The sequence below is a fragment of the Sphaerodactylus townsendi genome, linkage group LG08 (genome assembly GCF_021028975.2).
Source record: "Sphaerodactylus townsendi isolate TG3544 linkage group LG08, MPM_Stown_v2.3, whole genome shotgun sequence".
Classification (NCBI taxonomy): Eukaryota; Metazoa; Chordata; class Lepidosauria; order Squamata; family Sphaerodactylidae; genus Sphaerodactylus; species Sphaerodactylus townsendi.
Genome location: NC_059432.1, coordinates 39,528,595 through 39,555,620, shown reverse-complemented (window position 1 = coordinate 39,555,620; position 27,026 = coordinate 39,528,595). Strand labels below are relative to the sequence as shown.

Genomic DNA, 27,026 nt, shown 5'->3' with positions numbered 1-27,026 from the left:
GATTCTCTGGTTGATTGAGATAAAATAAATTGGGGAGCATAGTGCAAAAACAGAAGTCTGAACTTAAAACCAGCACACTCCAGATGAGCTGTCTTTAGTTTTTATAATATGTAAAAATGTTCAGGATTATACTCAGCAAGGGGAAAGACAATGGCCATTTATGCATGCAGTTCTTACCTCAAGGCTGTTTCCTCCACAGTGAGGTATCCCCACATTACTTCATTTACATTTGAGGAAGTGTCTTACTGATTCCTGCTGAACTAAGTAACCATTTTACCTGCCCCTGTTTCTGGGTTGTTTCTGCAATCTCCATTTTGGAAGGTTATCTACAGTCTTAATTGGAGGGGGTGGAGGTTTCAATGCTCTATCACTCCCATGATTGAGCTTCAGTGTTAAATGTTGCTTTTAAAAACCCCTACTGATCCCCTTGAAATACTGGCCAAAGAGCAGTTGGATGGGTGGGGGAAGGGACAGAGGAGTGGAAAACCAGAAGGAAGTCAAAAGCACACAGGTCTCCTCTTTCACTGCAAAGAGAGACAAAAAGACACTTTCACAGGTTTCAGAAATCACACGAAGAGCCAAAACTGAGAGCACAATGAGTTCTGAAGAGTGGGAAACCTGTCTATAATTGAGAATCTGACCCGAAGGGAATGTACATTCACTGCACAGCAGACCACGAGCACATAAAAGACCAATGACAGGTCCTGTGTATTGCCAGGAGGAGCTGGAAAGACTCCCAGATATTCCACCGCTTAAGGCATTGTGTCCCCAGGGCATTGCTCTTAGTGGAGTCTAAACCACATTGGTTTTTTTGCAGCACTGTCCTCAGAGGTCAGACATGAGTTTAGCGTTCCATGAGTTAAGTCTGGCTTCCTCAATATGACTTCGAGTCAGTTGGTCACATGTCACCTGTGAGTTCCCTGCTACAACTCAGTTTTCAAGCATGAGGGAACCTGATTCAGATTAAGGTTGTAGGAAGATGTTTTTGTCCTACCCCCACTCCAACACACACACTATCGCTCCCCCCCACACACACGCACATCTTTAGGAAGGGTATTATTTCTTCCTCAGTATCCTGCAGCCTTCCACTTCAATTTCTTCCACTACTCTCTGTGTATTTTGAGAGTATTTTGAGATTGGAAAACAAAATGGAGAAGGGGAATACCCCCTTCTCCCTGAGGCAATGATCCTAATCAAGCTCTTGCCCACTTGGAAATTGAATTATCAGAAGAGACCCCACAGCTGACATGAAACTGATGAAAGTCATGTTAGCATGGCCTTTATCCCCTGCCTTATGAATTATTGTATTTTCATATTATTTCTTACACTGTGTGCTACAAAATGCCAGTTTCCATGTTTGTATGTGTAGGTAGCAGAGTATCCATCTAAAAACAGGCCAAAGGCAAAAGGTCTGTTTGCAAAACTAAATCAGTTTACTCCAGGCAATAGAATCTGGAAGCCTCACTGACCATGGGCATATCTTGATTACCACACTCCACTAAAAGATATTGTGATACAATGGATCCCAGAGAACTCCCTGGTACTAGATGTTATATCTGATGTGCTTTTGAGAAACCATTTCCTCAAACAATTGCTTCTTCCATGCATTTCCTCAGCCTCTAGATACAATCTCCCTAACAACAAGATCCCTTCCTGATTCACTCAAGCCTCAGCCAAATTTGAATACTTTAGGCAGAGACTTTAGGAAGTACCTCTGCACAAACCATTCAAGGTATCACTGATATGATCTAGGACCAATTGACCCCATTGTCCCGGGAATTAGAGACAGTAGAATAGACAGAGCTGCTAATTAGCTCAACCCCGCAAGTCCAACAGGGAAGCCCCAAGCAGTTGCAAAAAAACGAAACCTAAGTTTGAATTTCCCACCTTACCTGCACAAAGGGGTATAAAAGTACTGCACACCAGAGCCTCAGTGCTCAATACTAGCCTGAACCTCTCTTGGTCACGTTGGTGTGAGATGCAATATATTGTCCTTCACTTGGGTCCCTATGCTGGCATAGAGATCCTTGCCTTCTTCTGGAACTTCTCTGCAGATTTTAGGTAACATATAAGTCCCCTGCTTCCCCTCCTATTCTATCATCCAAAACCTATCTTTTCCTCCCTGTTTATATACTTAGGAACTGTGTGTATGTGCCTTAACATCTCACTGTATGATTGCTTGCAAACAAAATTTAAATAAACATATTTAAACTACAATTTGGTCCCGTTTGCCTTCTCTGTAGAATGTTTCTAAAGCCAATTCTGGTATAGTTGTCTAAAAGATCCCACCTAACCTGCCTCTCACACTGCCAAGCTGAGTTATTTCCCCATAGCTACTTTGAAAAATATATTCATAACTGTTAAGCTAGGTAACAGTCATGTCAGGAAACCCGGACACAGCCTGTAGAACATTGTTGTATAATTTAACCACATGAACAACACTTTACTTTTTCCTATAAAATTGGCAATCAGTATCTTCCACTGCAAAAAAGCACTGGCAAATCCTGAAGCTAGGAGTTAGCCACGATTTCTCACATATTCTGCAGGGCACAGCACAATAGCAATCTGCAAAGAGAGATGAGTGAGTGCTCTACGCTCATCAAGGAATCAACAACCTGGTTTGTTTTCTTCCATGTTTATTTTTAAAGGACTTTCACAAATTTAGCTGTTGGGATTTCTTTATCAGAGAGAGCAATGATGTGGGGAAGGAAGAAATACTTGCTGATTAGGCAGTACCATTACTGCTATGATTCGTAATCAATATTACTGTGGATATGATCCAGCTGACGAAGTTAAATATTTTATACTGACGTTAATGCCTAACTCAAAAGTTGTCCGGCTGTCCTTAACCAGGGCTAGAGCCTTTTTGGCTCTGGTCCCAGCCTGGTGGAATGCTCTTTCCAATGAGACCAGGGCCCTGCGTGACCTATCACAGTTCCACAGGGCCTATAAAACAAAATTGTTCCCCCAGGTCCATGGTTGTGTGGGGATGGACCTGAATGTATGAAATTTGTATTTATATTTAATTAAGGAGGATTAATTCACATGAATCAAGGATTGTTGAATCAAAATGGCTCTGTGTATAGTGACCAGAAGCCTGCATCTTACCAGCTTACTAGCAGAGATGCAGGCAACTACAGATAACATCTTTGGAATCCTGTAAATACAGGTTACTATATGACAGAAGCCATATAAATTTATTACCTTGTTTTTGTGGGTAAGGACCCACAATACGGGATAGTTAAATCAATGTGATTAGTTAAATTACAAAGTGTTCTTCTATATAGTTAAATGAACACAAATGATAAATGAGTGATTCACATTTACTTGTATTTGATCATAATTCTATTGTCTTAGAATCAAAGGTATAATTGTTGTTAGAATTTATATTTGTAAAATCTTTTAAAAGTTTTAACATTTCTAACTGGGAGAGAAAGGGACGTTTTATGATCTACAACTATGTAGAGTCAGAATGCTGCATTGCCCTGGAGGCATGGCTCTCTCTCGGAGCCAACCAAGAATAACAGGTTATTCTTGAAGACAACAATCTACTTTATTACTGCCCTCTGTATATGCACAGAGAGACAGCATGCACTAACAGCATGCAGTGTGTGACGTAGAATATAGGCTGTCTTTATTCGTGACCAGGAGTCAGATCTGACCAATGGAGTTTGAACATGCTTGTATCACGTGAGAGAGGTATGAACTATGATAATTGTGTGACGTTTGTAATTTTGTGCCTATAAAAATTGGTCCCTTTGTAGCAAGGGGGTGCCTCTTGACCTTAAGAGGACACCCTGGCCAGATTCTTATGCTGTCCAGTAAAACTTATCTTCTATTTCAAAACTGTTTCTTGGGTGTTTGCTAATTCTAAGTTTTTCTTAAAACTAACTCAGCTGTGTAGGACCAGAGACTCACTTCTTCTGGCCCCACAGTTGAGGACAGTAAGGGTAGTCCATCTAGCTGGCCTCTCCTCTTTTTATGTTCTTTTACAATCTTTTTACATGTTATGCTCTTTATTGATATTTTATATTTGTTATTAACCCTACCTTCAAGGAAAAAAAGTGAAGGTGCCATACAGTGGGAACCATAGTTTTAAATCTTTATATTTAATTGTTTTATTTTAACTGTACATATTATTGTGCACTGCTCTGAGCCCCACTTGTCAGGGAACAGTAGTTTATAAATCAAATAATTAAATTAAATGAATGAGGGTACAATTGTGGCCTGCTTGTCCAGTATCAAGTAAATCCTCCTTGTAACATTTGATACGTTGAACCTGCTGATGTCTTCCTGAATCTAATGTTATGATAAGCATTTCCTTCATTACTTACCTGGCAATATTGGCCTCCTTTGCATGGGGTTAAACATTGTTAGCTGAGAGCTAGAAATCTTGTGTTTCCTCCATGAGCCAATGGGCAGCTTAGCCTCGTTCCTTCATGGGCCAGCGCAGCACCACAGTCCACACAACCTGCATCCCTGGGCAAGGGTCTTTCAAGGAGAGTCTCTGCAGCCTGTCCATTCTGGATCACCAGCTTCTCCCCTTTCACATCTTTGCATTTCCCTACCCAACCACCCAACCATGCCCTCCATCCCCTGAAGAATCCTACTTCTTGTATGGCTGAAGTTTCCTTCTAGCACTGGCAACCCCCCATCCAGAGGTGGGATCCAACCAGTTCTCACCACTTCTCTAGAAGTGGTTACTAATTTTTTTCTGAGTGCCGAGAAGGGGTTACTAAAGCAACCTCCCTGCCCAATAGGCACTGGAGGTGCGTGTGTGCGGCGGAGCCACTGTTTGAATCCCACCACCATTGGAACCTGTTATTAAAATTTTTGGATCCCACCACTGCCCCCATCCCATGCTTGGTCGTTGCTCCCAGTGTTTCCAGACCCACTTTTTGCTTCCAATTCACTCCATGAGCAGGCAGCACATAGCAGATGTAAATTCTATATCCCACACAGCTCAGCAGTGAAGCAAGGCAACCTCCTCTCCTAGAATGGGGTCTAAGGCACAAAGGGACAAATGGCTGGGCAACTGAGAGCTTCAAGTATGTATTTAACTTTGTCATTAAACTTTGTGCAATGTAGAAGTGCTTAACATTGACTGAATCATCTTCTGTGTTTTATTTGATAATCAGCATGTGAAGGAGGACTTACAAAGAAACAGTCAGGCACCCTAAGACACCGTCATTCTCAACAAGGAGCTGAACTCAACAAAAGAACCAGCATGGTAATCTTCAGAATACAGATTATAGCTTTACCTGGGGATTTTTTTCCTTTCATCATAATTAAAGAAAAAGATTAGTGCTCGCTAGGCTGATAGAAATATATTTGACGTAGATCTTTTAAAAAGTGAAAGACAATATAGTACACAATCTTCCATGAGAGTTGATGGCCCTGAAGCTGTTCTGAAGACATAGATATATACTTGTGGATTTAAGTAGTCCTATCTCCGTGGTGGCGAACCTATGGCACTGCAGATGTTCATGGACTACAATTCCCGTCACCCCCTGCCAGCATGGCCAATTGGCCATGCTGGCAGGGCTGAGGGGAAATGTAGTCCATGAACATCTGCAGTGCCATAGGTTTGCCACAACTATCTAATTAAGAAACACCACAGAATTCACATACTGTAAAATAATTTTCCTCAACTAAACTGTGGGGTAGAACTTCAAGGCCTGCCTCGCCTTGACCTATTGACCCAGGAGACAACAGTTTGGATTCAATGCTGATAAAGGGAGGAGGTGGCAAAAATCCAGACAGTGCCGGATGAAGAAATTTAGCAGAAGTGGTTCGTGGATAACTCACTGAAAAAGAGGGTAGCAGAATGTCCACATTAACCTTGACTATTCAAAAGTCATAATGGAGATTCTTTCACTCTTTTTGAAGGAACTTCATCTTTTATATTCTATCTGTTTAGTACTTCAATTTGTATTTCGGGTTGTAAAATGTTCCATCTCTTCTTTTTATGATCTATATCCCTACCAGTTTCTCAGTAAGGAAAGGGCAGAATGCACATTCTTAAAACAAAAGAAATACCAATAAATTTGAGCAGGAAGTTCCTTGTTCTATTTATTCTATCACCCATCTGCCTTCAGCTTTGGAATGTCTATTTGAATAACCCAATCATGACATATTTATTCATTTACTTAATCAATAGCCCACCTTTCTCACTAGGACTCAAGATGGATTACACAAAGTGAGTCAGTACAATCAGCAGGATGGGATGTTCAATAAACAGTGAAATAGGGTTAAGATTATAGGAGTCTGGATCCCATCAGTAATCTAAAAAAATAATTGAAGCAAAGCATAAGTATTAACATGACATATTAAGAAATGCAAAAAATACATAGTACAATCCTATTTCTAGCAATTTAAGCACTTTCACGGGCTGACTGTCAAGGACGGACAGAAGACAGGGTGCAGCTGATAGATGTTTACTGCAGGTTAAACACAGGTCAGAAACGTCTCTTAAGGCACCTGACAAGGCACTGGTTAGAGTTCAGTCTGAGAACCAGTAAGCAAGCTCACCAGTCCACCAGGTTGTCACAATCTAAAACACAAATCCAAAAATCAGGTCCTGAGGGCAAAGTCCAAGGGTCGTTACCGGAAAGCAGGCTTTTCTGAGCAATCCACGGAACCAGAACCGAAGCAGAGTAGCCGTGGAGGTGATGAATTGCCTTCTGCAAAAATGCACTGGCTGTGAGCTGTCTCTTATCAGTGTGAGGGTGGACAATGTTAGGAGTGTATTGCACATTTTGGAATATTTGGAGAAAGCATTTGACAATTTTTACTGGTCTTTTTTGTTTAAGATTTTAGAAAATTTTGATTTTGCATAGAATTTTATAAAATGGGAAAAACTGATTTATAATTCACAATCAGCACAAATAATTATTAATGGAGATTTAATAAAATAAAAAAACAATACAATGTTGTCCATGATCTCTCATCTTGTTTATTCTAGTTCTTGGAGTACTGAATAAAGATATAAGACAACATGAGAAGATCGGGGTTATAAACATTTTAAAAGAGACCTATAAATTAAGAGTCTTTGAAGATGACAGTGTTGGGTTTTGGAAACCCCTTAAACGAAGAAGAATTTTTAATGTCAACACTGAAAGAATTTTGTCCATTTAGCAGGTTTTAAAACTAATAAACAGAAAACAAAGGTTTTGACAAAAAATGGATCTACAAAATCAAATAGAGTTGATGAGCTAATGGAAGTTAGGGTTTAAAAAGTGAAATATCTGGCTATTTCTTTAATAAATATGAATTGTACGTTATTTCCAAATAATTATGTCAAAACATGGAATGAAGTTAACAAAGATTTGTCATGGTGGAGCAAATTTCAGCTATCATTGCTAGGGAGAACTTCTGTGATTAACATTAACATTAACGTTATTTCAAACAAGAGTAGCGAACAATATTCCATTTAAACAATGGAAGAAGGATATAACAAATTTTGTCTAGCAAGGGAAGAAGCCTCAGATCAAATATAAAATTCTACAGGATGCAAAGGTAAGAGGAGGATTAGGTTTACCTGATCTGCAACTGTATTTTGCTGCCTTTTGCTTGATTCCTAATTAATTAGCAACAGTAATTTGTATTATTGTAACTAAAGAACAAATGGTACATTTTTAACTGTGTTCAGTGCAGAAGAAATCTGGAGCCCGCCCCTTTTACCTTACAGTAGAGTTTTGTTTCTGTATATACTTTTAGTTGTACATTTGTTTCCAAAAAAAAACCCTTAATAAAAACTATTTTTAAAAAAACAGAAAATATCATTGCAAAAATAAAATATGTTGCATGCTGTTTAAGCAAAAGTTGCAACTGTGCCCACGGGAAACAATTCAGTGGGAATTACATTTCCACAGATTTTCTCCGATGATGTGGATAACTTCACACACAAAAAGTTATCACATTCCAACTTATTTATTCACGTTGCCTGTTGTGTGTCACGTTGAACACCTCACGGACTCAACAGCTGGCTTGCCGCTCAAAACAAACAGCTGGTTGAATATTTCTGTACCTGTTCAGCATAAGCATTTGGCATGACCACTAGCTATGCAATTGAGACTGCTGCAAACTCACAGTTTTACAGGCTTGCTTGAATTGTATTTCATCCAAAGTTGACACGGCAAGTCATACACTAGTCAGAAACTATTTATAATCAGCTACGCAGAAGTGTGTGCCACTTTTGCGCCTTTGCAACCAGTGGCATTCATCACGCTGGCATATTAATTTACGGATTAAAACATTTCTATTCCTCTGTTCCCTTCAGGGCTCAAGGTGGCTCAGAACTAACCAGATCAAATTACAGATCGCAGCCAGCAGTGTGAGAATGCATAAATTCAGTTTATATAAACAAACATGAATAGTTTAGCTCTGGGAGGGAGTCAAAGCAGGCAAGGCTGAAACACTAAACTAAACCTGCCACCATCCTCACTCTACCAATGGGATCAAGGCAATCAATGAAACAACCTCTTCAGGAAGTTGAACTTTTGGTTCCTGTTGCATGTTTAATCCTGTTGGATGCATTAGATGAATAGGCAATATAGACAGTTGCGACAATGTATCTGCAGTCCAAAACCAAATGAATACACTGAGTTAGCCACGGAAAGCTAGAAAGAGGCACATACAGCTTCCCCTCCAAGCAGGAATGAACTATCACTGGCTTTGATTTTTAACATATATAAGGAATGGAAATAGGAAAAACTGCATGAGAACACATAGGCACAGGGCATTTTTCAAGCCAATTTCAATCATTTGAAAAATAATTTTTTTGAGCTTATAGGGTTCTGACAGCAATTTATGAACAAAGTGTAATTATGAACAAAGTGTAATGAACAAATAGCGATAATTTTGCACACCCAATCTGAACAGGACTTAGAATGCTATGCATGTTTACTCAGAAATACATACCACTAAAATCAGGGATGCTGAAGATTTTGAGACAAATACAATCACCTGACAAACTTTTCTTCACAGTCTCCTTTGTTGAGACATGGCGAGTTCTGGATAACATCACCACAATGTCGTAATAACAAGTAAGTTGCAGTTTGTGGAGCTTTTGCGCTTGCATTGTCCATGAAATAATTCCTCTTAGGCCCCTTCCGCACATGGAAAATAATGCACTTTCAATCCACTTTCACAATTGTTTGCAAGTGGATTTTGCTATTCCGCACAGTAAAATCCAGCTTCAAAGTGCATTGAATGTGGATTGAAAGTGCATTATCTATATATATAAACACAAAATACCACTCACTGACTGACTGACTGACTGATCAAAAGAACTCAAACACCACCGAACCTACAAAGTTGAAATTTGGCACACCGGTTCATTATGTGCTTCAGGTGATCACTAAGAAAGGATTTTCCAAAATATTCACTTCCACTCGATTTATTAGATATTTACTGTACAACTCTGGCCATCTGCACAAACATTCTAAGGGTGACAGTTAAAAACCACGAGTTTCATGTCCTTCAACATGGTATTTTCGATGGTTTTTGAGTTCTTCTGATAAGTCAGTCAGTCAGTGAGTGGTATTTCACGTTTATATATATATAGCTTTGTTTCACAGGATATTTTAATGAAGGGCACTTTGAAGCTCCAAGTCCATTTGTTGCATCAACAAGTTCTGCTAATGCCCACCAAACAACAAGCACGATTGATCCAGTGGTGCGCCAACTGCATTCTAACACCACCACCTCAACACATACAAACCTGTTCCTTCTGCTGAAACCGCTAAAGGGAGAAGAGGAATTAAATGCAGAAAGCGATTTACACATTGCATTAGAAAAAGACAACTCCAGGAAGCTGCTGCAAAATATGCAAAAACCAACCCGTCAGTCCACAGACAGGCTATGAGGAAATATGCTGCATGTCACCCCAAAGTTCACAAACAGGCTGTAAAGAAGTATGCTGAATGTCACCCCGAAATTCATAAAGAGGCTGTGATGAAGTATGCGTAGCGAAGCACAGGTATCCTGCTAGTTCTGCAAGTACAGAAGGGCCTTAGTTGATGGCATGCCAGAGTCACGGTCAAGTCATTAAAGTTGTCTTCTTGTCAAACGTAGGTTAACTTACTATACAACCCTTCTTTATAACGGAGGGGTTGGATCATTCTTTACACAACTTTACATATGCTGCCACAGGAGGTGGTGATGGCCACTAACCTGGACAGCTTTAAAAAGGGCTTGGACAGATTTATGGAGGAGAAGTCGATGTATGGCTACCAATCTTGATCCTCCTTGATCTGAGATTGCAAATGTCTTAGCAGACCAGGTGCTCAGGAGCAGCAGCTGCAGAGGGCCATTGCTTTCACATCCTGCATGTGAGCTCCCAAAGGCATCTGGTGGGCCACTGCGAGTAGCAGAGGGCTGGACTAGATGGACTCTGATCTGATCCAGCAGGCCCTTTCTTATGTTCTTACACTGCATACTTTCTGCACCTTCACAGAAGCATCTATCCTAACCTGATCATAAGAATGAACTGCAAGATTAATTAGGTTCATGGCAGGCATTTATGGATTTAGGCGCATGGCGATGACCTTCTTCGCCCTGGCATTTGATTAGCCTCCCTGGAAACCCCCTATACAGCTGCTGGTCTGGATTTTATTTATAATGTTTTATTGTGGTTTTATATTGCTTCTAAACTGTGTAAGCCACTTAAGAGACACAGGTATGAGGCGGGATATAAATTATTATAAATAAATGTAGACACATCCAAACACCTAGGCAAGCAGTAGGTTTTTTGATCACAAAGCAAGTCAAATCAACAGGTAACCAAGTATATCTAATTTAAACCAAGTAAGTGTGCATAGGATTGTAATGTAGATCATGCCTAAGGTTTGCAGGATTATGTTTACTATATCTTTTTTCACAAAGAGATAAAAGTAGAATTGGACATCCATCTGCCACATCCCTGACCTTCTTTGTTGTAGAACGTTCTGCTTGGGTCCTAGTGCCTAACCTAGTTCTGATCCCCACACCAAATATAAAAATAAAAATAAAAAGTAAAAAACCCCACCCTCATGACTTTGTAGATGATTGAGACAGACAGGGAGAGCATGTTAGCCATAGACTCCATTCATTTTTCCCCCAAAATTTTCAATTTTCTGCTTCCTTGTGCTGTATTCACTGTTTCCTCCTCACTCTTATTTAATTTTCTGTACCTCACACTCTTTCTCCTCAGCCTGAGTTAGAAGCTCAAGAGTCTTTTCAGCACCAAAAGGCAACTTCTGCTGAACAGCTCATAGAGCAAAGGGAGACAGGTTTCTTGCTGAAGGAGAACTACCAGCCCCACTAACAGACACAGAACCCACTCCACGTGGCAGGAAGCTTAACACTCTCCCAGAACCCAGTCTTCTGGGCTACCCTGAGGCTGGGAGCAGTGCACTGGGGCAGTGCAGCATGAAGTGGTGCCTTTCTCCCTAGCCAGGAAGGGACTCCCAAGACATTTTAAGGGCGAGGAGAGTTCTCTGCAGAGTTTGAAAAAACCCTTCTGCTCCCTTGGCCATTTTTTTTCCAATGGAAAGGAATGTCTCCATTTAAAAAAGGCAAGTTTTGCCAATAGTCGTTCAAGGTAATATAAATGGTCTTTTATCAAATTACCATGTTCAACAGTGCAGAGAATAATGATTTGATGAAGGCTGCTCTTAAAAATGATTCTTTAATGCTCATAGACATTCTGGACTATTTTTACCTGCGGAAATATGGTAGTTTCACTTCCACCACATCACGACTGATCTTTAGATCTTTCAGTATAGCTAAAGTTTAGCCAAATTCAACCCTATGAATAGTAAGATTTCAATGATAAGATAGGGGAAGGCAGAAAGCCTAATGCAGCCCTAAGATCTTTCCTTGGGTAAATAAAATGGCAGTATCAAATACATATCTGCCTTACTGGCAGTATCTAACAAGTCTTATTCCATAAAGCATCTACATTTTCTCCAATACATACCAGGATTCTGCATCTAATCTTCTAGCCTACTATGTCTTTATTCACAACTGGAGATTATTTTAAGCGCCTCACTCTTTTTTCCAAATTTCATGTAGGTTTCCATTGGAATAGGAAGAGTATTGAAGGAGCCTACAAACCAACCACTAAACTGTAGTCACAGGCTATTGGTGAGAAACAGCAAACTCCATGTTTCTAATTCTGCTTACAGATTTCAAAAGCCTGCAGGAACCGATAGACTCCTAAAGACTGGAGTGTTCTAAATATGTCAAAGGAAAAAGACAGGAAAAACTCTTCCAGGTGTTTACACATTTCAAGTTCAGATGGCATGAGAGAAATTATTTCTCCCAATTAAAATATATATGAGGGCCTTTCCTTCCATTTTTGGAGCAACTGATACTGCAGCACAGTACATCTAAATCTCTGTCAATCCAAATGACTGCCTTCATCAAAACCACACCAAAAAACATGTGGAAATTAATTTCATTTATTACATTTTTATTACATGACTGCCTTCATCAAAACAACATCAAACAACATGTGGAAATTAATTTCATTTATTACATTTATTACACACTACATTCTGTCTCAGAAAAAGGTGTTAGTACAGTTGTATATTCCTCTGCTACAGAACTCAACATGCCCGACTTTTTAAAAAATTATTGAATAGCTCATTTGTATATAAGTCAAAGCCCTCATCAAAACACTGCACTGTTTTGTCCAATATTCAGTTCATGTTAATCAGGTTTGTGCTTGCACAATTCATGGAATTTAACCTGTTAGCTATCTATGGCCAATTACACACAATGATGAATGGTCAGGGCAAATGTCCATCATAGCAAAATTCTTATACAGGCATATTTCCTCAATCCCCGTTTTCACTTTTAATTCTGTCCGCAGCAAGCAAAACCACTTCTAGCATGATTTTTATTTTTGCTTTGCCACCGAAGCAGGGAGATTCGCCAATGGGCATAGCTTTGCCCAGGACATTTTCTCTCCACCCATGGCCAGTCTTCTCATTCTCTCACATTGTTTTTCACACCTTCCCCCTCACCCACCCTTCATGCTCTCGGCTCCTTCCTGCTTCCCTAAGAACACTGATCAAGAAATTGAGAGATCAAACTCTCATATGTATTGTGGTGGGGGGGAGAACCCTCCCTCATCTCTAACATCTGTGTTCAGTCTCTCCTCCACCAGCACAGTGTTACCAGTACAGCCTCAGTTGCCAGGTGCCCTGGAGCCTTCCCCCTTGCACTCCCACCCCCATGCTGCCAGCTCCTTCCTGCTTTTCTAAAGTGCACATATTGAGAGATCAAGAGATCAACCTTTCAATATAAAATAACAACAGAGAGGGCTTTTTCAAGGAACAGTACAAGCAGGCATATTTTTGGCTCCTGATTTAGCTCTGGAATGTCCTAAGGTAGTGGTCACAAATAATAGGAGATGCATAGATCTTTGACTTTTTTTGATCACTTCTCTACCCTGAAGCAAAGGTCATCTAATAATTTTGTCAATGTACCAGAAATTTCTTTATGACATTATTTGGCAATCTTTAAAATGTAAGTTATAAGAAAGTACCCCCAGCGTTCATAAAGTAATGCACATCATGCCTTTCTTTAATGTTCCAGGAGACGATACTGGAAAACACTGAAATTCAGAACTGGAAATGTGGTGGTTACTTATATGTTAAAAAAAAAACAAGACTTGCTGCACTATCTTTGGATTACAAATGTTCTCGAAAAGCAGCATCCAGAAGGTTCCAACTGTTGGTTTATGTTGGTAGCCAACCATTGATTGTATTTGCCTGCTCCCTACGTGTTCTCTTTCACATGCAGAAGATTTGGCAGAGGAGCGATTAGTCTTTCACTTCACGCTGAGCTTTGGAGACAGTCAGGGCTGGCATGAATTTCTGATGCCGCTTCTGAATGTCTCTGCTGCCCAAAGGAAAATGAAACATTGAATCTCCCCATTCCCCAACTTCTCTATGCATGTCACAGAACTTGGAAAAAAGGAAGATACTTACCTGCCACCCAGCACAGAATAAGAATCACTTCTGAGTCCCCCACAGTATGCTGAGAATTCTGGGAAGGGAGGGGAAGGGAAGGGAAGGGTCTTGCACTGCATCCTTGTCCTCCAGGATCAAGCAGTCACCAGAAATTTATTTAATTTATTCCCAACCTTTCTCACCAATGGGGACCCAGAACAGCTTACATTGTCCCCCTCTCTTCCACTTTATCCTCATAACAAGTTCTAGTTCTGAGGTAAGGTAGGTTAGCCTGAGAGTTTGTGCCTGGCCCAAGATCACCTGGCAAGTTTACATGGCCCAGTGGGCCCAGTACAACAGTCTAACCACTACACGGCAACTGGGTGAGTGGTTATCTGGAGGCTACCTTTGTGCACCTCTGCTATCATTGGAGAAAGAGAGGAGGAGGAGGTTTTCATTCTCTAACATAAGGAGTCTCAAAGCAGCTTACAATCACATTCCCTTCCTCTCCCCACAATGGCATCTTGTGAGGAAGGTGGGGCTGAGAGAGCTCTAAAAGAACAGTGACTGGTTAAAGGCTACCCAGCAGGCTTCATGTGGAGGAGTGGTGAATCAAACCCAGTTCTCCAGATAAGAATTCGCCACTCTTAACCACTACACCACATAGAGGAAGAGGACTCAATACACCTAAAAATTAAGTTTTCAATTGCAACTGCTATACAATGAGATGGGAGATTTGAGTACTCCCTAAATGATTTGCTAACAAATGAAAAAGATTAGGAGCCAAAAGATTAGAATAGTCCAATTCCTACTGGAAGCACAGAATGGCATGTCCTTGGATATCAAAAGGCTTCTAGTGCTCCTAAACTCAATAAACTATGAGAACTGGAACGGCTTTCTAAAAAATGTGTAGCAGGATTTCAGTAGACCAGCCGCTGTAATACTTTAAAGAAAACTGCAAATATAGCACAACCAAGGATGAATTTCTGAGCAGGGATATTATCTACTCGTTTCAGAAGAGGCCAAAATCACACGAGAGTTGAAGTCATTCTTTGAGATCCTGGAAAAAAAAATTACAAAACCTACAGAACATCTTTTGTGTTAACCAGTCGCTGTAACACTTTTTGAAAAACGGCAGATATAGCTCATGTAAGGATGAATTTCTGAGCAGATACAATATCTATTCCTTTCAAAAGAGACCAAAACCATACTGGAGTGGAATTCAGCCTTTAGGACCCTGATAAAAAATATAAAACATACGGAACATCTTTTGAGCTAACTGGAGCCATTCAAAAGTTACAGCATGAAAAATAAAAAGTGCAGGCTATAATCAAAAACTGCACTAAGATGTGGATTAGTCAGGGAGCAGGTGCCTCACCCCTTCGTTATCATCAGTTCTGACTAAGTTTAACTGCATTTAGGCTTCACACAAAGACACAATACAAAATAAATCCAAGAGCATACTCAGTAGCTCTAATTTAGGGGGAAATCAGAAACGCTGCTTCAGCACTTTCAACCCCCGCAATCCAGATGTGTGCCAAACTTCCTCCTGTGCTGGCCTACCACCTGTACAAACAGCTGTGTCAGTAACCAGACCTGAGAAATATCCAGTCCTCAAGGTCTGCTTCCAGTTTGAATTCTGCACTCAGGAGAATCCAGTTATTGTCAAGCAAGGAACACAAGTTGCAGGCTCAACCCTTGTAGACTAGGCAGTCTCCTACAGAAGCAAAATCTCAAGAACATCCATTATTGCTGGGGGGGTGGGGTTGGGGGATTTTCACAGGTTCCACTGCTTCTAGCAGTGGCCCAATTGTGGCCCAATCTGTAAAGGTAAGCTGGTCCTACAACTTCTAGAGTTCCTGGTTTGGCACTACCGCACACCACCAAGACCTGCCCTGTGAGGTTTCAGGTGCACACATGTTCTACAGGGCTTCATGAAACATCATTCCCCAGTGCATTCTTGCTGCCCACAAATATTCTAGCTGTTAAATTCTAGCTGGTGAGAATCAGCATTGGATTAGTTAAGATGTTGAGAACTGAAATCAACTTAACTTTCTCTGTTACCTTTTTAACCTCATCTACTTTGTAGAATCTTTTCTTTCTTTCTTTCTTTCTTTCTTTCTTTCTTTCTTTCTTTCTTTCTTTCTTTCTTTCGGGGCAGGTCTTACAGGCTGACCTGAACCCTTAAGAGAAAAAGAAGGATATATGTATGTAATTACTGTCAAATTGCCAACAACTTATGGCACCCTCAGAAGGGGACTTTCATGGCAAGTGATAAGGAGAGGTAGTTTGCCATTGCCTTCCTCGGTGGAGCCTTCCTTGGGTCGATTCCCCACTGGCGGAACTGACCTAGGATATCCCCTGCAGTTTTCCTGGAACCCTCCATGGCTCCTGTGTTGAACTCATGTCTGTTCCAGCTCTGCCCCTTCTTCCCATTATATTTTTAAAACCACCAGGGAGGCACACCTTTTTCTGTTGTTCTAGGGCAAACGCAGGATGAACCTGGTGTCATGGGGAATCCTAACCCGCCGTGATTCTCCCGTTCGTGCCATCAGACCATCACAGCTAATTGACTTGGGCATGTGCAGAATGGGAGATGGTGGGGAGAAACACGCCTTTTTTTATTTTTTCTTCTTGCATATGAAGCCACGACCATACAACTAATAGGCACATGTTTATGCGCTGTTTCTAGCTACGTAGAGCATTGCTTTATGATGACGTAGTGACATTTTTTTAAAAAAGGAACGCACATTTATGTTCCTGCCCTAAAGCAACAGCCAATCAGGAACGAGGAGTAGAAGAAGCGCTGAGGTGATCCCGCCTCTGAGCATGGTTCCAACATGAGACCTCAGCTGCCCTGGGAAGTGACTCTGGAATCAACTAGGTACTGTAATTTAATTGTCCGAATTCAATCCTAGGTTGATTCCACCAGTTGGGAATCGACCTTGGTGGTCTTCCATTCAAGTACTGACCCTGCTTAGCTTTAGAGATCTAACAAGGTCAAGCTATCTCATGCCACCTTCCCACAGTAGGATATACATATTTAATTGTACCATAGTCAGAAAGACAATGTACACAAAATGTATTGTTTGTTTGACAGATGGGAAAGCTATACAGATCAATCTGGTGAGGAATTTTACTTCACAGAGAATTGTTCATTCCATTCCATTCCAGAACCTTTATTAGGCATAAAACACAGAGGATTGTTACTGAAGGGAACAGAAGGACACACAATACCAGCACTATATGGTATGCATGTGTGTTTTTGTGATTCAAATGAAAATAAATGCTGGGAAACAAACTGAATCTTTCACCATTTTGAAGGAGTTTATGTTGAAGGTTGGGGGTATAACAAAAAGGAAACCTCATCTTTCCAGATGCTGGTATGGTGAAAATCAGATGATCTATAACTGTGGGGTCTAAACATATTTTAACTTCCATGTATTTGTTCTACTTCCTTGTTCTACCCTCATCTAATTATCAATAAAACAACTTTTATTTAACATAAGCTGATTTGATAATATGGCTAACTGTTGAGAAAGTCTGAAGTGTCCCACACTCTGGAAAGGTGACATTCTCAGTCTAATGTTCCTCACAATCTGACTGTGACTGATTAAGGGGAGAACAGCTGCCATTCCTCCAAGGAAGGAAGGCCAGATTGATGGAGGCCTGACAGGTGCCAGGAACTACCTTACTTGCTTATGTGGGTTTGAGGAGCAGCAGGACTCATTAGTGTGCCCAAGGGGCTTGTAACAATATGACTGAGGGTTCTTGGGTCTCCTGTTTTTGAAGAAAGCTAGTCACTGTAGCTATTTCTCCCACATATTTCTTGACTGGCCCTAAGAAGCACAGGCAGACTTGCAATGACAGCCAGACCATGTTATTACTGCCCAAGTATTCTTATGGCTGCATCTTGTCACTTTCCCTTCCCTCCATAGGGATTACATAAAATTATTCCATCTAATGGCTTTTCCCCCTTTATCAGGTAAGCCAAACCCAAGACTTTTCCTCAGCTTCTATTCACCTTCACTAAGGAAGAAGAAGAAGAAGAGTAGAGTTTTGGATTTATATCCCCCCTTTCTCTCCTGCAGGAGACTCAAAGGGGCTTACAATCTCCTTGCCCTTCCCCCCTCACAACAAACACCCTGTGAGGTAGGTGGGGCTGAGAGAGCTCCGAGAAGCTGTGACTAGCCCAAGGTCACCCAGCTGGCGTGTGTGGGAGTGTACAGGCTAATCTGAATTCCCCAGATAAGCCTCCACAGCTCAGGCGGCGGAGCTGAGAATCAAACCCGGTTCCTCCAGATTAGATACACAAGCTCTTAACCTCCTACGCCACTGCTGCTCCTTGAGCCAGCTCTTGAAGCACCACAGCGAACAACATACTACTCTCATAGGCGTATCTGAAGAGAGCATGTACATTCTTCAGTCACTTGATATATATACTAACCCATCCTTCCACTTATTTTTAGCCTCTGCCCTTTTAATTCTGATTAGCATTAGCTCAAACCTATCATTTTTCTGCTATCATTTTTTTAACCATATATTGCATTATGTGGTCATTCAGGAGTGTATGTCTCATAATAAGATCTCTCTCCCACAAAATGTAAAGCATTAATTGACATTTTATTTAAGGAAGTCCCCAAAATGTCTTAAGGGATCTCCATAGCAACCATACTGTGCCAGTAAACAGGAGCAAGCCAGAACAATGCTGTAATTGCCTCTGGATATACTAATAAGCGATGGTGCCTCTTTAAAAGCAGACAATACTGAAAATATACTTCTGTGAAATAGTAATACAATTAACACAACATTTCTTGGTAGCCCCCCCTTTTTTTTACACATCATAATACACTTCTTGGGAATACTTCCTTGTTTGAAAAGGTAGCATACACTTAGTTCATTTTAAAGTGCATGTGATTAACATTCTTGTTTTTTAGATGTGTGTAAAATTGATGCTTGAATACATTATTTCAAAACTGCACAGCTTTGAATATCCCTCTGCATTCAAAACAGATTGGATGGCAAATTGATATTAAGAGGAGAATTTAAGAAAGTTCTGCACATGTTAGAACAAGGCCCATTTCTGCAATGCCAACACATTGTCTAGCGTTTAAGAGCCTTCCTCTGTGTACTCCCAAGGACACAGCACAAATGGCTATGTCAGCCATTCTTTGGGGTTAATTATTTTGAATGCACTGTTAAAAACTTGTTAACCAGTCCCCAAAGGCTATTGTTTTAATTAAAGCTCTTCACTTAGCTACACATAGCAAAAACCAGCACCTTATTTACACAGGTGATGCAGATATTTACCTATAAAAACCTGTTTCTCAATGAAAGTTCACAGTAGATTATATATCTTTCTCTTATTGAATTATTCATCTCTTCTGTTCCCATTTTATAGGTGGAATCTTTGGTCTTGCCTAGGCTGAACAGGTGGTTTATGAACGTTGCTGATCATGGGGAGGAAGAGTTGACATGGTCTCTCCCTCCTGGAGGAAGAGACCATGTCCACTCTTCCTCCCCATGATCAGCAATGTTCATAAACCACCTGTTCAGCCTAGGTTGAATCCAATGAACTCTAGTTCATTGGTTGAATCCAATGAACTCTAAGTCTGGCACAGATCACAGCCCCATGTGTTGACTGAATGTGCAGAGAGGGAGAATGGGCGGAAGCATTCTAGCCCTTACCCTCATGCAATCTCCTGGTTTTCTGCAGGGTGACTTCCCAGAAAAAGTGACCATGCACATTCTCCCTCCTGGAGGAAGAGACCATGTCAACTCTTCCTCCCCATGATCAGCAACGTTCATAAAGAGATGGATTCTCAAGAGGAATCCTTTCCTTGTAAATGACACTGTGGTTGGCTTCAAAGAGCTGAGTTACAGCCTAGACAAGATGCTGAGAAAGTTCTGGTCATTTTTTTTTAACTTAGAAGTAATAGAAGTGGAGAGGCAGGATTTGGAAACAGTACGGGAAGTGCAAATGCTTAATCTTTGCTCTCACATAACTTCCCAAATCTGTATTTTCCCTAACCTAGATAACCCAGGTAACCCAATTTCAACAGATCTCAAAAGTTAAGCAGGAGCAGCCCTGGTCATTATCTGGATGGAAGACTGCCAAGGTATACCTGGTCATGATGTGGAGGCAGGCAATGCCAAACCACCTTTGCTTCTCACTTGCCTTGAAAGCCCCTTGCTGGAGTCACCTAAGTCAGGTGCAACTTGATGGCACTTCACACAAAGAGAGATAACTCCCCTACTACTTACCTCAAAGGGGGAAACAAACTGGCATCATTGGAGTACACATACTTTTTTCTTATGGGATGAATAATCTATGGCATTGGTGGCGAACCTATGGCACGGGTGCCAGAGGTGGCACTCAGAGCCCTCTCTGTGGGCACGCGCAAACAGAGTCGCCCCCACCCCACACATCTAGGCTGGCCTGGGCCGCTGGGCTCGATTATTAGCATTAATCCTAAGACCTAGTTTTGGGGAAGCAGTGTAGGTAACCCTGTTAAGCGCTGTTAAACCCCACTGATTTTCATGCAAAGAACTAAAGTGTGATCCTTTACCTGGGAGTAAGCTCGGTTGCTGGCAATGGGGCTTGCTTCTGAGTAAACCCTCCTAGGGTTGTTGAAGAGTTGCACAGTTGCTTCAAAGCAAAGCAACCACTACCACCAAGCTTACTCCTGAGTAACGCCCGCCTTGGAGCCAACTGTTTTTTCTAAACTAAAACCTCAGTATTCAGGTCAAATTGCCGTGTTGGCACTTTGCGATAAATAAGTGGGTCTTGGGTTGCCATTTGGGCACTCAGTCTCGAAAAGGTTCACCATCACTGATCTATGGGATAATCTGGGGAAGAAAAAACAGCGTGAGCGGAAAGTGAAATGCCTTCTCCACACGAGCCACTTCCTCACTCTATCACAGATGCCTTTAAAAGGGGAGACGCAGAATTCCAAGTATTCTCATCTAGTTTATCATCAGATAAATATGACCAGGTAAATCACAAGTCAGCCAGGGTGTTGTAGTGATTAAGAGCAGCAGACTCTAAACTGGAGAACCAGGTTTGATTCCCCTCTCCTCCACATGCAGCCTGCTGGGTGATCTTGGGCCAGTTACAGGTCTCTCAGAACTCTCTTAGCCCAAGCAGGCAGACAATGGCAAACCACCTCTGAATGTCTCTTGCCTTGAAAACCCTATGGAGGTCACCATAAGTCAACTATGACTTGATGGCACTTCCCACTAGAATCACAAGCCTCTCCTACCCATGATGACATCAATCTTATAGCAAGAAAAGCAGAGAACACATGGAGAAATTGAAATATACTCAATCGCAGGATTAATTTGACACAATCAACAAGATGAATTTTCATCTATCCAATTCAAATTTGCTCATCTGTCATTTGAAAGGGCACTCTCACATAGCTAATAATTTCAAAAGCATCAGTAGCCATTTATACACTTGTGGTTTCCTTTGCATTGAGCATACAATTCCTTCAGGTTTGGTTCTTGGTTACGCATACATTTTCCACTCTTTGGAACTCACTGTGTTCTCAGATCAAAGAATCCCTGCAGTTTCTGAAACTTATTAAAATGTGACTTTTTCTTTCTTTACTGTTCATAGGGAAAGCGAATGAGATCACTGAGCGTTAAGTTGGGGGGGGGGAGTTCACTCCTCCCTGCCCTTCCATATTCACAGAACAGCAGTTTCTCCTACTCTTTCGGCCACCATTTCAGAATGATCGAAAGGGCTTCTTTTTTTATTTTAACTGTGAAGGTCTAACCCTGGAGCAACAGACCCTTGAAATGGACATGAAATGTACATGATCTAGTTAAGTAACAATAGACCAAAGATACACACAAAAGTGGCTGGAAACCTCCTCAAATGGAGGTTGCACGGACAGAACAAGAAAGTAGCAGGCAGCAAAATGGTGGATCTGCTCAGGTAGCGACACTTCAAAGGGAAAGAATGCCTAAGTGAAGAAAAAACAGGGGGGGGGGGAACACTGGAAAGCAAACAGCCATGGATTAAGTAGTACGTGCATAAATGGCCAGTAATTGTCTGCCTGTTAGAAATAAGTTGACTAGACATCCATATATCCACCAACTAGTTTGCCAAGGCAAGTGATCCGGGCTTCTCGCAAACTGGATGCCCAACAGCACACTGATCCTTTCCTCATAGAGTCTCAAGTGCTCTCCTCTGAGCAGTGGGACACATTCCTACTGTTTGTTACCTTTTCTGTACCCAGCATAAATAAGACTCAGGAGAGAGGAAGAGATGAGTCATAACAATATAATAACTGTGCGACGTCAAGTCACAATCAACGCATGGCAACCACAGCACCATGGACTTTTCAACGCAACTAATGAGACACCCAATCTTTAGGAGGCAGCTGGAGAGTTTTATTCAAGAAAGCATTCGATTATTTCTTCTGCCTACCGGCAGTTTTAAATTACTAATTTTAAATAGTGGTTTTTATATATTTTATCGTATCATTATTATATTGTAAGCCACCTTAGCCCTGACCTGGATAGCCCAGGCTAGCCTGATCTAATTAGATCTCAGAAATTAAAGGGATTGACCCTAGTCAGTATTTGGATGGGAGACCACCAAGGTATACCAGAGTTGCTACGCAGAGGCAAGAATTGGCAAACCACCTCTGAATGTCTCTTGCCTTGAAACCACTACAAAGTCTCCATATGTCAGCTGTGCCTTGACAGCAAATAAATAAACAAATGAGCTGACTTGAGCATTCACAAAGTAGAAAAGAGATGAATAGAAGTTTTAAGTAAATAAAACCAACAGAAGTAGGTTTGCCAGCCCCAGGTTTCCTTGATTGTCCCCCCCCCCCCAAGTACTGACCATGACTGACCCTGCTTGGCTGCCAAGCTCTGACAACATCAGGTTAATCGGGGCTATTTAGAAAGCTAAGGGGTAGGCAGAAATCACAACTCATAAGTGACCAATAGAAGCAAAGAAACATTTCTGGGCCCCTGCATGCAATTCACACAGCGGCATGAGATTCATTTGTTCAGGTGAGATTGCATGGGGGAAAAGGCTACTGGATTCAACTCTTAATTTCCAGCATTAACAAAAACACAGGGAGTAATCCTGAAGGTCATTAAGAATCAATAACAGCAATGTGCTGGGCCACATGGGGCTAAAAACGCTCATAAACTATGGTAATGATGTATGCAACAGAGGACTCTCAATGCGTGCTCTTGCTACGAGACCCGGCCAACAAGCATTTCCTGCTTCGAGTCAAGTCAGGACAAACAGATCTGAAAGCAGGACCTTTATGGACACAGTTCCAAAACTACACAGCCGCCCGCCTGCAGAGGTTAGGCACTCTTCCCCTCTATCAGGGTTCTGAAAAGATTATGAGACCTTCATTTTTCAACAAATGCTTTGGAGATATAGGTTTGTTAGTGATCTATTTTAGTGCAATATGAACAATGCCATACTAAACAGAGTTGCACAAGTCTAAGCCCAAGAAAGTAATTCTGATTAGGGTGGCACTTTAAAGCTTCTTTTCTGTTCTTTTTATGCTGCTTTTATTCCAGACTGTTTGCATTATCTTTAATTGATGCTCCCATTTTTTGAATATATAAACTATTTGGAACTAGTTAATGAAAGGACTATGTAAAAACTGTAAGTGACTACTGAATGAAACAAGTGTTATGGAAGCTCCTGTTTATCTGACAGCGAAAAACAAAGATTTCTGCTTACGTGGAAGAGGACCCACAATCTTGTGTGAGTTTCTAGCTCCTATATTTGCTCCGCTCCCATGAACAGAGCTGCGTGGGAAGTTTTTCACTGCTGGTCAACTCCAACCCACCAACACAACTGTCTCAGAAAAGTTTGCAGAAGAGAGAGGTAGAATATTTCTCAAAAGGGCTATCACATTAAAAACAAACAATACTGTTAAAACTAAATATCCAGACTGTTATTCAATATGACACTGTACAACTTGTTCAGATGTTGCTCCGCCCATACACAGCAGGATTCTATCTGGATCAAAGGCTTCCCATTCCAGTGGGTCTGGAAGAGACCATGTTCAAATAAATGCATATTCTCAAACCACAGATTAAGTGTCACAGATTAAGAGCATGCTCAAACCACAGATTAAGTGCCACAATGCATGGCTGCAGTCTAATCAGAAAGAGGAGAAAATGCCCTCCTCACTGTTCCAGTCCGTTTGTATATGTAAAGTGGCAATTGCAATTGAAGTCAGAGATCATAAGTAAAGAACGAGGGAGCGACAGCTGATTCCAAAAGAATGGCAGGGAGTTCAGAATGAACTAATTAAATTTTATGCACATTCTGCTAGCTATTTAAATGTGCTTGCAAAGTGACCTGATTCTCCCCCATGTATCAAGTCCTTCTAACTCTGGTCCTTCTAACTCTGGATCTTTTATATTCACAGCAAGCATGTTGAAGAACTGTCTCTGGAGAAAATCGCAATAGGGACAAAGGAACAGCACACTCTTAAATTCCTCAATTCTGGATCGGCCATTTTTCCTTATACTGATCCCTCAAAATTTATTTGAAGGTAGATACAATTTGAAATTACAATGCTTAACAAAGATGAATATAGTACATCCTTTTATTCCCCAACTCATTTATGATTCAGACAACATACAATAGGCACCCTGATTCATTTCTTTGCTCAGAGAAATCAGTGGATGGCTCTGTAAAAATAGCTGTCTTAGCAAATGGGGAAAAATTGTTTTCCAGTGCTTGCATGATCCAAACTTCAGATATCATAAATTTAAAATGTTATTTTCGAAAATATTTCCACTAGCACTTTGGCTTTCAAAGAGTGCAAATCAAGCAAGCCTACTCAGAATCCTACTCAGGTCTACTTAGTGGGGCTTACTTCCAAGAAAGTGTCCTTAGGATTGTATCAATACTGATAGATGACCAGTGTTTTAATGCTTTTTCAAGGCCAACAGAAACAAAGCAAGGGTGTCTTTGCCTCTGACTATTTCCATTTGTAGTGAAAATCATTACTGAGATAGCTGCTGTAGGGTACCAGAGATTTGTAGCACCCTTTCTTGTTGCCACTGAGTACCACTGAAAAGGACAGACATTACAGAGGAATCCTAAATACAGTATTGCTCTTCGAAATACACTGAAGTCAATTGGCTGAGGAGAAGGGTATAACTGTGCTGGTGGCATACGCAAAGAACAATCATATGGGGTGATCATTCATACACCCCGGATCTCAAGCATTCACAGTACATGGGACACAAGTGCCACATGTGGATTGTAAAGAAGCCCTGATATGAGTTGCAACCCATGCATAGGTTGATCCTTGGCAGGTCTACTCAGAAGTAACCCTCACAGAGCCCTCTGATTTTTATTGTGCATATGATTCCATTGTTAGTCTCCTCTCCAGTTATTCAATCCAGTCATCTTAACCTCCATGCACAAGCAAGAAGGAAAGCTCCTGATTGGATATAATCTATTTCCTGAACCAGTGGACCAAACTCCGGCTGCTGCAGAAGCTGGTCTTACCCATTCTTCAGAGGAGAAGAAGCATCTGGTTGATTGGCTAATCCCTATTACCAAATCTTCACAGCTCCAGAGCAAAACCCGCTTTATAATCCGATGCCATTTACATCCTCTGACACCTAATCTCATTAGCCTCTGATGGCTTTATCCACTTGCAGTGAAATTAAAAGAAACTTTAAGGCTCTCGGAGGAGATGATCCAAGATCTCCCTGTTCTAATGGGACAGCTCACCATCCTCACCCTTAAAGACTTGCACCTCCAGAAGAGTCTGGTGAGAAAGATCTGAGGGGGGGGGGGTAAAGTTATGGATTTTATAGAATCATAAAGTTGGAATGGGGCATACAGGCCATCTAGTCCAACCCCCGGGCTCAATGCTGGATCAGCTAGAGCATCCCTGACAAGTATTGGTCCAGCTGCTGCTCAAAGACTGTGAGTAGAGGGGAGCTCCCCACATCTCTTGGCAGCTGATTCCACAGTTGAACTACCCTTACCATAAAAAAGAAATCCTATCTTCTAGCCACTACCTTTCCACCTGTAATGTAAACCCATTATCGTGAGTCCTATCCTCTGCTGCCAACAGGAACAGCTCCCTGCTTTTAAGGAAGTGTATAGGATGATAAAAGCACGACCAGTACTTCCAGAAAAGGAGCCAGAGAAAAAGAGAGCCCAGATCTCTTGAACTTTGCAGAACGTCAACCCTAACTTCCTCTGTGGGGTCCTTAGGATTCGCCTGGTTCCCAGCTGTGCGCCTCCAGCGCCTCCATCATTTCCCGGCCGTCTGCTGGATGCATCTCAGCCCTGGGGACGTCCCCAAAGCAGTTTGTGAGTTTCCCAGCGCTTTCCCTCCCGCGACTTTCTCAACTGCTCCTTGCTCGCTTCCAACCCAGCAGCGGCCGGGCTGGCCCGCCTCCCCCTCGCCCTGCACTTTTGGGGAAGCCGGGCTGGCGAGCGCAATTACTCACCATCCTCTTTCTCGTCGAAGACGGGTCTCTTGGAAGACGAAGACGACATGCTGGCGCCCATCCTTTTCTTCCACTTGCTCCAGTGAAACATTGGCGAAGGAGGCGAGATGGCATGCCCCGCGGCCGAAAGAAGAGTAGAGTCCCGGGGAGGCGCCGGCAAGCGACAGCCCCTTCAGGATGGCTCCGTGCAAGGACTGCGCTCGTATCGCGGCGGCGGCGGCTGCTGCACGGCTCCGCTTCCCTAGCAGCCGCTGGCTGGCTTTTGTCTCCGCGCCTCGCTCGGGAGCCAAGTGCAGAGGCGGCAGCACCCCGCCCCGGGCTCAGGGGCGCACCCCGCCGCCTCCCACCCCCCTCGGCTCCAGCCCCGGGAGGCGCAAGCCCCTCCTCAGCGCCACCCTCTCCAGGCGCGCGCATCACAGCGCCCCAGCATCGCAAGCGGGCGGGCTTGCGGCAAGCCCCTCTCAACGCTTCGGCGGCGCGAGCCCAAAGGCGACCCGCCGCTGGACACCGGCCTCTTTCCGTCCCGCTCCCCGGACCGTCCGCCACGGACACTTTGAAACGGCCCCACACTCCGGAGCCGGTGGGGAACGCAAGTGGCAGCGTCGC

The 27,026-nt window shown here is 42.1% G+C and overlaps 1 protein-coding gene across 1 annotated transcript in view; it reads right to left on the bottom strand.

The window, feature by feature from the left end:
• The window catches only part of STK32C (serine/threonine kinase 32C), a 236,383-nt gene extending 209,675 nt beyond the window's left edge, over nucleotides 1-26,708 (bottom strand). Inside the window, exon 1 of the mRNA XM_048505245.1 lies at nucleotides 26,421-26,708. Within this exon, the coding sequence (XP_048361202.1) occupies nucleotides 26,421-26,511 (91 nt within the window). The 5' untranslated portion in view covers nucleotides 26,512-26,708. The remainder of the gene's footprint in view (nucleotides 1-26,420) is intronic.
• Nucleotides 26,709-27,026: the final 318 nt, after the last annotated feature.